This window comes from Schistocerca nitens, chromosome 3, assembly GCF_023898315.1.
Source record: "Schistocerca nitens isolate TAMUIC-IGC-003100 chromosome 3, iqSchNite1.1, whole genome shotgun sequence".
Taxonomy (NCBI): domain Eukaryota; kingdom Metazoa; phylum Arthropoda; class Insecta; order Orthoptera; family Acrididae; genus Schistocerca; species Schistocerca nitens.
The window spans coordinates 383159191-383176139 of NC_064616.1; the positions used below are offsets into that span (position 1 = coordinate 383159191).

The following is a 16949-nucleotide window of genomic DNA, read 5'->3' on the forward strand; positions in this document are numbered from 1 at the left end:
AGGCTGACAATGGAAGTAAAACCATTTTCAAAGGCACAACATGAATAAAGTGACACATATATAAATCACTCAATATGCTATCATCTTCCTCAAATATTTGTTTGTTTACAAAAAGCAACCAGTAACTTTGACATCAAAGTTCAAAAAACAGCAAATGAATATGCACAAAAATATAAAAAATTTCTTTCAAATCTGGGAATCTAATGACAGGACTACTTATTGACTTTCTCAAAAGTTGTTTTAAGTCTTATGCGGGAAAAGAACTGTCTCTATTAATTATTGACCCTTGGAGTGGACAAGCAAAGCCTGAATTATATGACTAAATCTTTCAAGAAAAAGAGAAATCACCATGTACAATCAAAGCAATTTCTCCAAAATGTACTCCTCTTATTCAACCTCATGATTCCTATTTGTATAGGCAGGCAGCACATACAAAATTGTGCTTACCTCATTGAAAATAACAGACACACACATTCCCGTGAAGACTGTATAAAAATACAACCAACAGTGCATCAACTGTCAATGCCAATTTTTTATGAAATGATTGAGTATGCCTGGTACACTTCCAGGCTTTCTGATGAAATAGAAGTTTTCATGAACATTTACAGGATATGTTTTCCAACAGATTTTTTTTTAAAAGGACTCTTCGTATAAACAACTGTCCTTCATAAATTGTGCAAGATATCAATATATTTTTTGTTTTCAATGATTTTATAATAATCATCATTTTGGTGCTCATATGTAAGACGCAAAACTGACAAATGATGATGATGATTGTAAATATTATTACTGGCAACTATGTTTTCAGTCATGTACAGAGTAACTGACTGCTAATTTTAACACTTTGGGTCCTGAGCCATCGCGTGCGGGTGTCTACCATAAAGACTGGCTGATTTTAACGTATTTTAAACTACTACAATTCATGAAAGGTTGTCACTTATAGCAATAAAATTACTCTTGAAAAACCTAGACTTTCTTGTTTAAAACCATATATAATACCTTTCTCTTGAATTAATACATACTTTTGACAAGCGTTGTTATCATAACATTGTTTTTGGAAAAGTCAAAGGTATATTCACTGTATTTTCTAGAAGAAATTTTTTTTATTTTACACAAAAATTGTAATTATGATGGATACAGTATGTCTTATCTACAGTAACCTCCTGTAACTATTTTAGGGTGCAATTTTGCTCTTTGTGTGGTAAACTTTGAAGCACGGCATTTTGCACAATGCTACTTTACATTCACTACACTGGTAGCTTGTGTCTTTTCACCACACTTTTCAAGTCAGTTTTTTTCCTCTCAGAGAACACACTACACACTGTTTTTGTTTCTGTTTCTTACCTACTTCTGTCTCAATCTTTTCCAGGAAATGACTTCCAGTTGATAGTCTTGAGAGTCCAAATGGACCAGGTCGGGGTTCAAGATCTTTGCTTTCTGCAAGATCTGCACAGATAACTGTCATGAAGTGAGATGTTGTGAGGCGTTTTCCAGTAACCTTATTGTATAATATGCAAGAATTTACAATCACCATTAGTATAACATGGAATGCCAACTTTCTCCACCACTTCACAGTTCGATGTTCAAATGCGCCGTATGACAATCGCTGATCTGATAAGTCAACATCAAACTAGTTTTTATTGTAGTCTACTACACAGGCTGGCTTTGACTTCTCTCTTCCTCTCTGATCAGTGAAAGTGACCATCTCAGCAGTGTGCCTTGTACTTATCATAAGCACATTTCTTTTGTCCTTCCAACACAGTGCTAACATATTTCCTTTACGCGTGAAAATAAGTTCACCTCGCTGAAGGTTCGGATCTTTTATAGCACGAGGCAATCCCTGCCGAGATTTTCTTGTTGGTCCCACACGAGCAGTTTTTGCAGCTTCCAGTTCTGAAGCAAGTATTATTGGACTTGCGTAGAATCTGTCCATAAACGAAGTGTAGCCTTTCCCTGACAGGTTTGCAAGCAATGTCTTTACCATAGTCACTGTGTCAGACCTTTCACCCGCATAAACAGAGAAATTCCAGATGTAACCTGTGTCAGATTCGGATAACATGTACAGTTTCATACCGTATTTGTTTGGTTTTTGTCACATGTACTGTTTGAAATACACACGACCTCGAAATTTACACATGCCTTCATCTATTGTCATTTTTTGAGATGGCGTATACGCACGCTGGAAATTAGCACACACATTATCTAGGAGGGGTCTCACCTTGTGCAGTGGGTCATAGCCAGTTTCTCCTTTCCTCTTAGCTAAGGAATGATCACTAATGTGGAAGTTTCTCAAAAGAGAAAGAAATTTGTCACGGCTCAAGATGTTTGGACAGAAATTATACGACACAACAGGATTCTTGGACCAGTGCTCTCGTATACGTGGCCTCACACTTACACACATATGGACTACAATTGCCAGAAACTTCCTTATTTCCATAAGTGTAACTCCTTTCCACTTTGATAATGAGCAGGTGGGTGAAAGGGAATTTGTGCTTCGTAATTTCCTGATGTGGAAGTATGAAAAAAATAAGCAAACTATACGAATTGAGTAGGCCATGTGCAAGATAGGCAACATTAAGGATAACGTTAGCTCAGGAGCGCCGTGGTCCCGTGGTTAGCGTGAGCAGCTCCGAAACGAGAGGTTCTTGGTTCAAGTCTTCCCTCGAATGAAAAGTTTACCATCTTTATTTTCGCAAAGTTATGATCCGTCCGTTCGTTCATTGACGTCTCTGTTCACTGTAATAAGTTTAGTGTGTGTGTTTTCCGACCGCACCGCAAAACCGTGCGATTAGTAGGCGAAAGGACGTCCCTATCCAATGGGCACCGAAAACATTTGCTCGCAAGGTCATAGGTCAACCTATTCCTCCACAGGAAAACAAGTCTGATATATTCTATACGACACTGGTGACGGCATATGCGTCACCTGACAGGAATATGTTGTTGACCCATCTAACTTGTACACTTGGCGAATGTGTAAAAAGATTCTTCTACCTTGCCCGATTTAGGTTTTCTTGTGGATGTGATAATCACTCCCAAAAAAGTGATGAAAACATAAGAGTTTATCACATAAACTGCAACAAATTAATGCTACAGTTTCACAGTCGCACAGTTTTTCCTGTGCTCTACCAAGACATACGTTTTTAACGTTTTCAAATTTTTCCGTGTGTAGCCCATCAAATCCTGCATGTGTCCAAGCAAATCTGAACATGTCCTGGAATTTTGGAGAGCGAAGTTGATCGTGTTTGAGTGCATGAACTTTGATAATTGTCTGAAAATAAAAAATTAAAATTTTTGACTTCAGGTAGGATTGAACCATAGACCTTCCGTTCCGTAGCCGCTCACGCTAACCACCGGACCACGACGCACCTTACGTCCCGGGTTTCTTAATATTACTTATGTAGCACACGGACTATTCAGTTTGTATATTTTGCTTATTTTTTTCATAGTTCCACACAACTTCTTCCTATTTTCTCGATTGATCTGTGTTCAGTTTTTCAAGGCCTATCCACTGTGCCAACTTATGACTAAATCTGAGGGGGGTGCGATGGGGAGGTTCCCTTGTCAGAATTGGTGCAGTGCGCAGGTCTCGGCTTCTCCCTCGCCATCAGTCTCGCTCGTTCTTCAGGCACAATATCGACGGGATTACTTGCTGATGAAGTGCTTCGACACCTGCTCTCCTCTTCTGAATCTATCAGAAGAGTAGTATTTGCAAATAAAATCATAATTACATACTGAGAGTTTTTTTCAGTGAAAATCTGAACAAAAATTATACATGTTTTGTTGTCAGAATTCTTTACCTGAACTGCCAGAAACTTCTTCTTGAACATAGCCCACATCATCATCAGAGTCATCTACAATATCTTCCTCTGACAAATCAACGTCACTTTCTTCTAAATCACGATATAACTCGCAAGCAATTTCTTCGTCCGTCAATCCACGCTTCGCCACGTCGACATTACTGACACTGCGCAGGAAAAAAATCGCCTCTCACAGAACCCGACAAATAAAAAGGGAAGCAGGCCCTTCCACAGCATGCCCGCACCATCTAGTGACTAATACTCGAACTACAGTCCATGCAGTGCCTCCCAGACAAGCGGGAGCCGTAAGAACACACAAATGAGGGAAGGGTAAGAACAATAACACGCGCCTGTAAAATTACAGGCGCCGGACTTTCGGGCAGGCCGCGTAAACCCATATTTTTACGTGCATCGGCGCCTATGTGTTAAAATGTTCACACTATGCTCTTTACAAATTCTGATCAAAATGTACACTGAAGAAAAAGTTAACCTCTTTCTGATGCTACACAATTTACTGATTATACAAATATTGCAAAAGGGGCCATTCAAGTACTGTAAAAGATATCACATAATAACTAAGCTGAAAGTTATGGTACACAGAGTCAAATGTCTAGGACATGTAAATGTAACAATAAACATACAAAATCCCACATTCTGATGATATTTTTGTAATTTAAAATGTAGATGTATATGTAACTGCCATTATAGCCATTCTGTCTGGAGATAACCACTGGATCAATTGCAACCAAATTTGGCACAGGAACAGAAGGTCTCATGAGTATCAGACCTTGTTTTATAACCTCCTAGCTCCAATAAGAGTGGAGAGAAAGACAAAAACATGTTTTTCCCAGTAGCCAGAGTATGGGCTGCCCTGCAAGACAGGCATGTTTCTTCAGAACAGTATTGGCCTGCCAAATCAATCTGTTTTGCAGGGCAGCCTATGCAAGAAACGGTATTCTGAGAAATCGACATGTAGGCTGCCTGGCATGACAGGCACGTTGTGGAAGTAGTTTCAGCCTGATTTATTGAACTGTGTTGCACGAGCTACACGTGCCAATGAGCATGGCTGCGGACAGGTTGAAATGGATCGAGGACGATATGGACAGAGTGAGGGGAGGAAAAATGGACAGAGAGAGGGGAGAAGGGGGAGATTCAGTAGAAGGTGTATAGGGGTAGTGTGCAGATCGGAGAGAGAGAAAGAGAAAGAGAAAGAAAGAGAGAGAGAGAGAGAGAGAGAGAGAGAGAGAGAGAAGGGGATGAGGATTGGTGGAATAAATGGACAGAGATAAAAAGGAGATGAAGAAACAGAGAGTGTGCGTGGAGAGGAAGAGACATACTGATAAAGTTGAGAGGATGTGGATAGACAGAGGGAGGAAGAGGTGGACTCGGAGAGCGGGAGAAGGTGGTTTGTTCAATATATGTGTCAAACATATACGCAAGCGAAGCCACGGCGAAACATATCTGTTACATAACAAATATCACAATAAATTTTCTCCATCCCCTTAATATAAATCATGTCACATCCTTAAACCTTTTCCACTCCAAAGGCAAGTGACACTCAACACTGCGAATTTTGTTTTCCACTCCAATGTTGAGTCTCATTTGACATTATTTTTTTTTTTTTTTGTAGCTCTCATATTCTCTATTATCAAACCTTACTCTCCTAGGCACCAATGCTGCATCTAGCGAAGTCTTTGTTAAATCAGTGCCAAACTGTAGCAGTTGCATTGAGAGAAATGTTGCAATTATTACGTTCAAGTCAGTAAAGGTGTGAAATAACTAGTTCTTCAAGCCCAGTCATTTCTGGGGAAGAAATAGTACAGCTTTTAGAGGAATGTTTAAGCAAAACAAGAGGGACAATGCTTTTGATGATAACAGTGACTCATTTGTAAACAATTAGAGTGAAATGGCAAAAGAAATGATTTACCCGGAAAAGTTTCAAAAAATATCGCACAACGGAAACTGTTGTGTTGTAATGCTCACGTAAACATGTTTGAATGAAAGCATACCTTTTATTTTAATGTATACCTAACTGTTGGTCAGTGTCCTCGTTGTTTCTACAAAGAGACTCGCACTTGCCGCCAGTGATTTAAATAAAGAACACAGAGATGCATTGTATTTGCATTACCGAGTGCAAAGGGTTTACTGTCTGTCTTACAACATTCCATACTTATTTCATTATATAGACTCAACCATCAATTCGTGATATGTATTTTAACAATTCTGTACCAGAAAGGTGAAGAAACATATCCAATGTCTGCAATTCCAATTCCGGCACTGTTAAAAGGGTGCATACACTTAACACTTCCTAAACTGCCCATAGGCTGAAGCAGGATTACTATCTCTCTTCTACAAATGAAGCTCTGTGTGAGTATGACTAATACTGTACCTTTCAGACATAAAATAATCTTGGTGTGTTGGAATGTTATTTAGAAGTGTACTTTTTTATGTTTACTGTTCTAGATATTTTAAAAATCCTCTGCTAATCTCTTGAGCATATTCTAACATTTACAGTATTTCTGGAATTCTATAATGAATTTCCAGTAAGACGTCTAATAACTTTGCGATGACGTTTTAAAACAGGATACAAACATATTACGTAAGAAATTTGAATTTAGTATTAAATTCATTATAAATGTCATCTCAAGTAGTAATTAAAGCTGCCTCAGAACACCTGTGATATTTCAGACTGGAAACTTCTCCTAAAGGTTTTGCTATAAATTGCAGAAAGTCAAAAATGGGATTTGTTAAATGATTCTAACGGTATTACTCAGTCTGCCCCCTGTGTGTTCTAATGTCAATAGCACACTGCAATTGAATTAAAAATTATGACAGTTACTTTCTACAGCTAATTTTAGTATACCAAAATAAAAAATAAGATTTCCCCCTCAGGAAATTCGCTATCAATATGATATTTCAGTATACATTCCAGAATGCATAGTGAATTTTCTTCCATTACTAAAATGTAGGAGCTAAATGGACTGCTTCTGCTTTTCTGGTCATTTTTGCGTTATTTTCCTTTGAACCTCAGTGAATAGTGTGTGGTCAGAAATATTGTAATGACTTATTGTTTGGTCATATTTCAATTTAAATGGTTTGCTGCATTGTTCATCAAAACAATGGCCACCATGAAACAATCGATAATAACTCCCATTATTTCTCATCTTTTAACTGCAACCATCAATTGCATAAGAAAAGACAAGCCCACCTGTAGGGTAAGTTTTCTCTCGTTCTGCCCAAGGTAAAAAAAAAAAATCACTATTTTCAATTTTTGAATATGTTTTCAAACTTTCTTGAGCATGCAATGTTTCACAGTTAGGTAATTAACATGTATTACAGAGGACATTTCCAAAATGAATCTTTCACACCATCAAAGGAGTGTTCGCTTTTTTGAAATTTCCTAGCAGATTAAAACTTTGTGTTGGACCGAGAAGCGAACCCAGATACCTATCTATCACAGGTAACTCACCGACTGGGCTATTTAAGCAGGACTCACAATCTGCCCTCAGTTTCACTTCTGCCATTTCCTCTCTCCTGCCTTCCAGATTCCACACACACACACACACACACACACACACACACACACACACATATACACACACACTTTTTTGTATCAAATCCCAGACCACTATGCAGTTTTAATCTGCAAAGAAGTTTCCAGATGGTGCACGCCCCACCACAATGTGAAAGATTCATTCTGGAAAAAAATCTACAAAGCTGTGGCTAAACCATTTCTCTGGGATATTCCTTCTTCCAGGAGCTCTAGTCCAGCGAAATATGTAGGGGGAGCTTCTGTGAAGTCTGGAAGTAAAATACAGGTACTGGCAGAAGTGAAAGTGTGAGGGTGAGTTATAAATCGTGCCTGACTAGTTCAATTGGTGATAGCATCACCCTCAAAATCAAGTTTCTGAGTTAGTGTCCCAATTCAGATTACAGTTTTAATCTGCCAAAAAGCTTCACACAAGATATTGCACAAAGATGCCAGAGTAATATATCAAGCGATATAACAAAGAGGGAAGATAGTACACACTTGTCGGTTTACTGGTGGCACCCTTACGCACTGAACACGGCGTCCTCCTAGACCAACTGGGAAAGTCGGCACTCTCACCCAGGTGACTCTACCCTGATTTTGTTCAGTATTTCTTGTATCCTGCAAACAATTTCAGTAAAATTTATTTTAGACTGTAAATTCAGTAGAGTTTAGAGGGCTTTATAATCAAAGTTACTCACACTAGAGATTTAACTGAAGTGTCAATATATAGATTCGTGGGTAGACTACATCACATAGAAGTGTAACACAGAACAAAACATACTACACACTTGTAATACGAACAAACAATAATGTTACGAGATTATCGTATTTACCCGAGTATAAGATGACCCTGAATATTAGACGACCCTTTTTTAAGAGGCTCCTCTAGAAAAATTTACTTTTAACGTATTTTGGCTAATCAAAATTACAAACTGTTTTACTGAATGAGCATCTGCCAAAAAGTTAACATTACACTTATTCTAAACTTTTGCCATTTATTGATTGTGTACATTTTGATAATATTAGGAGAAATAAAATAAAGGAAAAGAAAAGTTTAAATTATTTTTTTGGATTGTTTTCTTTTCTACCTTTTTTGCTTACTAACCCTGATGTCTGTGGTATCACTATTTATTAATCATCCTCCTAATAGCACAGCTGTGAAATTTATATCTTCATTGTCACAAATATCTGGCTGTTTCTTCCAAATGTGTTGTGATTTCTGAGGTGGTGGTTATGGTGAGACCTGAGAATTAAGCTGTTTTTATCTGAATACAAATCGGAATTCACTTCTATACAGAAGTGAGAATGTTACAATGTCTCTCGCTTCCAAACACTTCGCATGCCCGCCGGTCTCTCATCTGCACAGAACCAGCAAACTGACATACTCCCTTTCGTTCCTGTCATACGTCACAGCGAGCATTGACAACTCAGCAGCAAGAAACATGTAAGTATGCCACTGGCCCCTATCAAGACTTTTGCCGTCTCCTGCAGAAATGAATACTAATGTTGAGTATTTCTCCAATTTTAAAGACAATTTGATTCTCAATACAAATGGATTTAGGCAAACTGCAGTTTAAACATGGTAGTTGTTCACAGAAAGTCAAAGTACATGGTACAGCTTCCCACAGTTGGCAACACGACAAAATTTTGCTGCTCACTCACTGCTCCCCTCCCCACAATCATACAATCATCTTATACACCTCTCAGGCAGGCAGGTGTCACTGTTCCCCTTCCGTATTGCTGAGCTTGAACAACTGTGAAAAACAGACCTGCAATATTTTCTAGTGTGCAAGTTATACATAACAACACCAACTAGAACTTTCGCTCATCCTGCAATATAGTGACGTCTGTTGGTACTACCTCCACAATGGGGCTTACCATTTTAATGTACTGTCACAGTAAAAAGTGCAGTCAGTTTAATATGATTTATTTTCTTTGTTACACATTTCATTCTGGATTAGTTTTCCTTCTTGTTTCAACTACATGTCATCATCATGTTCTAAAGCTGATTAAAATTTGATAACATTTTTACTTGGTATTCAAATATGCAAACAGCGACTGAATTTCTCATTTGAAATCCACTTAGTAAATCATTACAGTCTCCCATAACCAAATAAAATACTGGTCTGGGTTCTGAATAAACAAATGTTTTTTGAAAGACAAAATGTTACATTTACTTAAAAATCCGTATCCATACATGAATGAAAACTTTTTATTGCAAATCTGTACAAATACAACAACAGTTTGTAAGATGACAGAATTTAATGCTGCTTCCTTCCACATTTTACAAAAATGTCAAATTTTAATCAGAGAAATAGACTGCCATAATGGCTAGTTCATAGTTTCTCTTTCACTAGCACCACGCGAGTCAATATCATGTGATTGTTCGAGCAATGTCAACACTGTACTGAGCACTTTGGCGTATTGGGAAATCTCTGGCTTGCTGGAGCGCAATTTTTGTTTGCTGAGCACTACCTTCCAAATTCTTCAAAATAAATCTGCATGTGACCTCAATAGCCAATGTGCAATGTGGAATGCAAAAGTTGGCACTGAAGAATGCGTTATAGTTCATCAATGAAAACAAAATTTGGAGTAGCATTTCCCCTCGCATCTTTCCCAGAATATATTGTCTACCTTCACAGTTGAGCTGTTTGTGTGTGTTACTGCAGCAGGTAAATTATGGTTGAATCAGAGTTTTCCTCCATGGGAAGAATGAACTAAGATCCACTCAGCATCTTTTGTCATAATCTGGGATGTCCAGCTTAAAAGCAGACACTATAAACTCACACAGTGGTGGACCTAACTCCAGTCTTTTAAAACTGTTGATGAATGAAACCTTAATTAGAAGTTGAAGAAACAGTCTGTCAGTAATCAAATGACCTACATGGATGACTGAAAAAGATAGTTTCTAAGTTTGCAAAATGACATTGATACTAAAAACCTTGCAGTTCTGGTCTTTGAAATATCTGAGGATTCTAACAAACTTTTATTGGCTATGTAGAATAAAATATAAAATTACTGTAAAAGTTTCATAACTTAAGCCTTGCGTCTTGTATTCCAGCAAACAGACAGACAGTTGGAAATGGCACAAAATAGCCTACAGCTGTCCAAATATGGGTGTATGAGTGGCAGTTTTGAGATCATAGTGCAATAGACAATATATATTCAAGTAAATACAATTTCTGGAATGTTTAAATAGGTTTCACAAGTAATTCTTATATAATGGCGTGCTTTTCGCTATACTACTGAGCTGTTCATTCCATTTTATGAACATTATTTCAACAACCGACACAGTTGTCTTCTCTGCGTGCTGAGAGCTGTGTTGTTATGTGTACTCACAGTCTGAACTCCAAACACACTGTGAACTAATACTGGCATTGAAATGCTGTTTATAGCACAATTCAACTCACACCACCTGCTACAAAGAGAAGAACCTAATAAAACATGATGGAGATGTCAATTTAAACAAAGCTAATTAAATTCTCACTGGCCATTTCATCCACCTAAGCTGGAAAACACTGACAGACTGAGCATTTCACAACACAATGACACAGGCTCTGAAAAACAGACGGGCATCAAAGGGTGTAGAAGGCACTGGGAGTCGAATTCAGCTATAAATAGCAGCATAACATCAACAATAAATACATCATAATCTTGTTGGAGTCCAGGCAGTAAATACGCATAATGCAGCTTGTAGCACCTGAAGATGATGGCTTGATCAGTCACCAAAATATTGTGCATAAAATGGAATAAAAACATCTAAATTTACATCTATATACATACTCCACCATATGGTGCATGGCGGAGGGTTCCCTGTACCACTACTGGTCATTTCCTTCCCTCTTCCACTCACAAACAGAGCGGAGGGGGGGGGGGGGGGGAGGGTACTGTCTATATGCTTCTGTATAAACCATAATTTCTCTTATCTTTGTGATCATTATGCTAAATATATGTTGGCAGCAGTAAAATTGTTCTGCAGTCAAATTCAAATGTTGGTTTTCTAAATTTTTAAAATAGTGTGTCATGAAAAGAATATCATCTCTCCAGGAATTCCCATTTGAGTTCACAAAGCAACTCCATAATACATGCTGAATGAACCTACCAGTTACAAATTTAGCAGTCCGCTTCTGAATTGCTTTCATGTCTTCCTTTAATCCGACCAGGTAGAAACCCAAGACACTTTAGCAGTACTCAAGAATGGGTCACACTAGCATTCTATACATGATCTCATTTACAAATGACCCATATGTTCCTAAGACTCTCCCAATAAATAAATTAAATAAATAAATAAATAAAATAAATAAAAAAAATAAAGTCAACCATTCGCCTTCCTTACTACAATCCTCACATGCCCATTTCCTATCGATTTGCAGTGTTACGCCTCAATATTTAATTGATGTGACTGTGTCAAGCAGCTCATTACTAACACTGTATTCGAACATAAGAGATTGTTTTTTCCTATCAGTCTGCATTAAATTACATTTTTTTTTTACATTTGGAGCAAGATGCCATTCACCACATCAACTAAAACTTTTGTCTACATCATCTTGTATCCTCCTGCATTCACTCAATGACAACACTCGCCTGTACACCACAGTGCCATCAGCTAAGAGCCACAGACTGCTGCTCACCCTCTCCATCAGATCATTTATGTATATGGAGTATAACAACTCGGCTGTATACTCGAAAGCACACCATTAATCAATCATGGTGAGAGAAGTTGAGAGACCAAAATACTTATTTCAGCTCACTTCTTGTGTAAAAGACCTGACACAGAATTTCCTACATCAAGATAGCACACGTAAATATGCAATAACATTATCCAAATACCATTTAGAGCATAGTGCAGTGTTTATTTCTCTCTACACCATTAACAGCAATCGGAACTTAAATGACTTCAATCCCCAATGGTAAATAGATGTGTGATACATGTCAGCAAGTAATGTACAGTACAATCCCATACAAGCAAACCTACTCTGAAGGAATGCCCACTTTCAACAAATATCTGCATCTGTCCATGTGGAACTGCCATAAGGACAATGTTACTTTAGTCTGGTTCTATCAGAATCTGCTTTAACAAAAATATTTATTTTGAGGAATAAATATTAATCAGTTTGCACACTGTTAACCCAAAATTCCTAACATGAGACTTAAGCCAAGAGTTTGTGGCTTTTCCTTTCATTTCTTGAATGAGTTACAGTAAATTGCTAACAGTGTAATGTTATTAACTCACAATTCAATCTTGTTGTCAATAGGTAGGCCACAGTTTTTGGTTGATAATTTCAAACTGCCTCCCAATTAGTACATTGATCAGTTGATGGTCTCCAGTCAATTTATGTCACCGGATACTATAGTTACATTTTTAAAATCATTAGTACATTAAGTCTTTCCACTTTTAGGCTTAAAATGTGGGACTTTCTTATTAGAACTAAGATGGGAAGTTGAGTTAAAATTTCCATCATTTTTCTTTTGGGCAATAATGTCTAAATGGAGAAAGATAACAAACCAATGAAAATGCGAACATTGAAGTGTTGATTTCTGCATGTACGTCATGTCATTTTACATCACAGAAGAAGATACCATTAGGCCCAAACGTGCGCAAACTAATCTTATATCGTTTACCAAAGCATTGGATTCTATATTTTGAAAAGTGCCTACGTTTTGAGTAGTTACTCCTACCAAAAGGTGAAAGCGTAAGATTCAGCAGAAGCTGATGATTATTAATGATAGCTCAGACAAGTGTAGTGTTACATTCTCTGACATGGCAAAGAAACAGGATTTGCCTCAGGAGGCCTTCCCGACTGCTGAAACTCATAGTTTTTCTGCAATAAATAGGAAGAAAAGTGATGCTTCATTGTTTAAGGGCTTAGAAACCGCCCATCCATTATGAAATAAGAAGTACAAACGTTCCTATAGGTATCAATTTATTGCAAAAGAAGGCCCAAGAAATCATCCTGAAGCTCGGGATTGAATATTTCTGTGCACCAAATGACTGGCTGGGTCACTTCAAAAAACATCATAACCCCACTTCAACAATCATCATACTTTCCCTCACCAAAATTTAAATGGAGAAAGTGAGGCAGTAGATGTGGAAAGTGTTGAACATTAGAAGTAGAAAATTTTACCACAGCTGATACATGCATATGAGCCCAGGACCATATTCAACACTGATGCAACTGGTGTCTTTTATAATTTATGTCCCTCAACAACATGTTCTGTTATGTTACAGGGACAGTAACAGAAAATAAAGAGTAATTGCATTGCTGTAATTAATAGCTGTGGCAGTGAAAGTTATCTCTATTAATAATTGGAAAATTTAAAGCACCCATGTGTTTCATAAACATAAAAATACAACCGTGCAACAATGATTGTAATAGCAATGCTTGGATAATAGCTGAAATTTTTATAAAGTTTTTTGTGAGAGTTTAGATACCTAGACAGGCACAGAAGTAAGAAAGCTCATTCTTATTATTAACTGGCTCCCTGCACACTCCAAGGTAGTGGCATTCATCAGAAATGTTAATGTTGTGTATCCTCCTGTGAATTGCACAAGTCATCCGCAGCCTCTAGACTTGGGTGCACACCATTCTGTGAAAGCTAAATACTGAATGCCTGTTATGCAAAATTAATTCATTGCTTAAAATAAAGGCTGTAATGAGAACGAACATTTTACAGGCTATGCATATGTTTGTTGCTGCCTAGAATGCTGCAACATAACAGATTGTGTTAAACTGTTTACAAACATTTGTTTCCAGTAGTCAGTATTAGTTGCTGCAGAAGTTGAAGATGATTTCCCTAAAGAAGAATGGAATGCTGTCACAGATATTCCAGCAAGAGTGACATTTCAGGTCTTCAAGCTGCTGTTGTGATGACATCCTGCCTTCTGCACACAAGACATGTATAAATGAACTGTGTGATGCTTTAGTAAACAACCAAGTAGAACTGGATGAAGGTTCTGGTGAATATGATGAAGAGGAAGAGACAAAGGATTCACCCATACTAACTTTTGTTGCTGATAATCAAGAACTTTATCACACAAACTATGTAGATGAGTCAGTTCTCGCCACTATCGGTGAACTATAACTCTTGTTAGTACACTATGCAGGCAGCAAGAGGGGAAAAAAGATCAGGATTTGACAGCCTGCCTACATCGTGGTCATAAGAGACAGAGCACAAACTCGGACTGTTTCCAGAATAGAGAAGGAAATTGGACGTGCCTTCCAGAAGAATAATTTCAGCATTTGCCTGGAACAATTTAGGGAAATACTGGAAGATCTAAATGAGGATGGCTGGATGCAGATTTAAGCCATTGTCCCCCTGAATGTGAGACCTGTGTGCTAACCACTGTGTCACCTTGCTTAGTCCTGGAAAACTACATTTTGATTTTCCAAGAAATAAATACCAATATTTGTGAATCTTTCCTCCTTGTGTAATCACATTTGTATGTGCCATTAGTTTTAAATTCATAAAAAAGTTGTTGATTTTATATGTGACTTTAAAATGAATGCCTATAGAGTCCCATGAAACGTTTGTGGCACTAATGTACATTTTATGATTTACTAAAGCTAACTGTAGAATGCTTGAACTAAACTATTAATTAATGAAAACACCCATTAAACGTAAAAATGGATACCCAGAGATTCATTAAAACGAGTTTTACTGTAATTCTGGGTATCAGACTTTTTGTGCCATCACTGAAGCTTTCCGAGGTTGAAATGAGGAGCTAGCATAATAATTCCATTGAAAATTGTGAAGAGCTGTCTAGAAACAACACTGATTGTTCCAAATGCTACACATTGACCATTGTTCACACTATAGAAACTGGTAAGGACATGACATTAATTACTGAAGTGGGTTCTACAGTATATTAATGTCATGAATGGCATGACCCGTAGCTGAGCTTTCTGAAAGATACAACTCAAGTCCCCCACAACTTTGTGCTTGGGCATGAAACTTATTCGGCTAAACACTAGAACTGCTTCCTTTATTTACTGTCATACTGTTATTACATCAGGCTCTGCAACATTAATTTATATTATGAGAATACTAATGGAAGATTCTGAAGGAGGGACTGCACTGGAATATGTTGCATTCATGTTGTCAGACGGCTCGTTGGTCTTGGGGTATGATTTCTGCTTAGGGTGCAAGGAGGACCTAGGTTCATATTCAATCAAACAGCACAAGTTTAAGAACCTGGTTGAATGGTGTGACGTGACTACACAAGTGAGAGCAAAGAGGTTAGTAGGACATCAGCTAACAGTCTGAGGCACACACTACATTTAAAAATACAGATTCAAATACAAATCACTTTGATGAAAAAACTTCTGCTTAAAGTAAGAGTGGGTAAATTAATTATATAAGCTAGAAAGACAAGGCATAGCTTTGAAGAGTATGGGACAGGAGAATGAACTGCCAAAGGAGAAGTGCTCCTTCAGTTATTTGAAAGTTGTATTGTGTATACTAAACACAATGTGGGCTACACATGAAACTCACAAGGTGACCAGTGTGAAAATAAGAATGTTTCCATGTTTGAGCAAAATCACACTAAACATATTATCAATGCTGTTAAGAAAGATCTTTTTACCAATTATAATTTTCCCGTGATTTATGCATTAACGAAAAAGCGTTCGTGGAGAAAAAAATAACGCCGGCATGATGTTGGCCATCCAGTAGGGTTTATAAATATTACGTAGTTAAGTTTCTTTAACCAGAGCGCCACACTCAGCTGTTTTGAAGCGGTAAACGTGCAACAATTGAAACAATTCATGCTGTACCTCCTGCTGCTGCCCAAGCTCTATTTGGCATTGTGGCTGATAGAAGTAACTAGGTTCGTTTGAATAAAAGTATTATGACTGATCACAACCGTTGCCAAACTGTCTCTACTGTGCAAATGCATTTTCGTAATTATTGTAATCATCGTGACACCTTCGTCAAACCATATTTAGCGTGTTTCGGCGTTTGGCCACTTGTAGCGCTAGTTGACACTGTCATTCACTTTTGCACTGCTCAAATGTTTTTACACTTTTAGAATAAACACAGCACCAGTTGTCTAATTTTTTCATGCTGAGCATAATGTGTTTTGAGAACTTATTCTTGTTGTCAAGTGCTGTATTTACTTTTTTTTTTATAATGTGAGTGATAGATTTTGTGTGTGTGTGTGTGGTTGTCTACATAACTGAAGAGCCACAATACCTGATAACCTCAAAAAGACGACTACAGGGGAGATGCAGAGCAACACACGCAAACACAGCACAAAATACTTACCTACATTATTTGCACTTGACAATGAGAAAAAATTCTCAGAACGTGGCCTTCCAAAAAAAAAAAAAGAAGGTAACTAGTGCAGTATTTCATTATTTAATTAATGAATGACAGCTTTCAAAGACATTGATTATGACATATGAAACTGAGTCAAATGTTCTTACTTTCCAGACAGTTATCAGTTCCACTTACATCAGTGGTTTTTATTAGATAATAAACAACTCCCTGATAGATCTTTTGATGCCTGTTATGTACATATATCACACATAAAGTGTGAAAATGCAAGAGGGTATCCTATACATAGCTTTTACAGCTTAAAACGTTATTTCCCAAATTTTACATTTTACCACATTTTGCAC

The 16949-nt window shown here is 37.5% G+C and overlaps 1 protein-coding gene across 2 annotated transcripts in view; it reads right to left on the reverse strand.

Moving 5' to 3' along the window:
- LOC126248321 (serine/arginine repetitive matrix protein 2-like) overlaps nt 1-16949 on the reverse strand; it is a 255691-nt gene that overhangs the window by 203115 nt on the left and 35627 nt on the right. Inside the window, exon 7 of one of the 2 annotated variants that reach the window (XM_049949210.1) lies at nt 7828-7947. The exons of the other annotated variant lie outside the window; for it this stretch is intronic. Within the exon in view, the coding sequence (XP_049805167.1) occupies nt 7828-7947 (120 nt within the window). The remainder of the gene's footprint in view (nt 1-7827; nt 7948-16949) is intronic. 2 annotated transcript variants of the gene reach the window in all.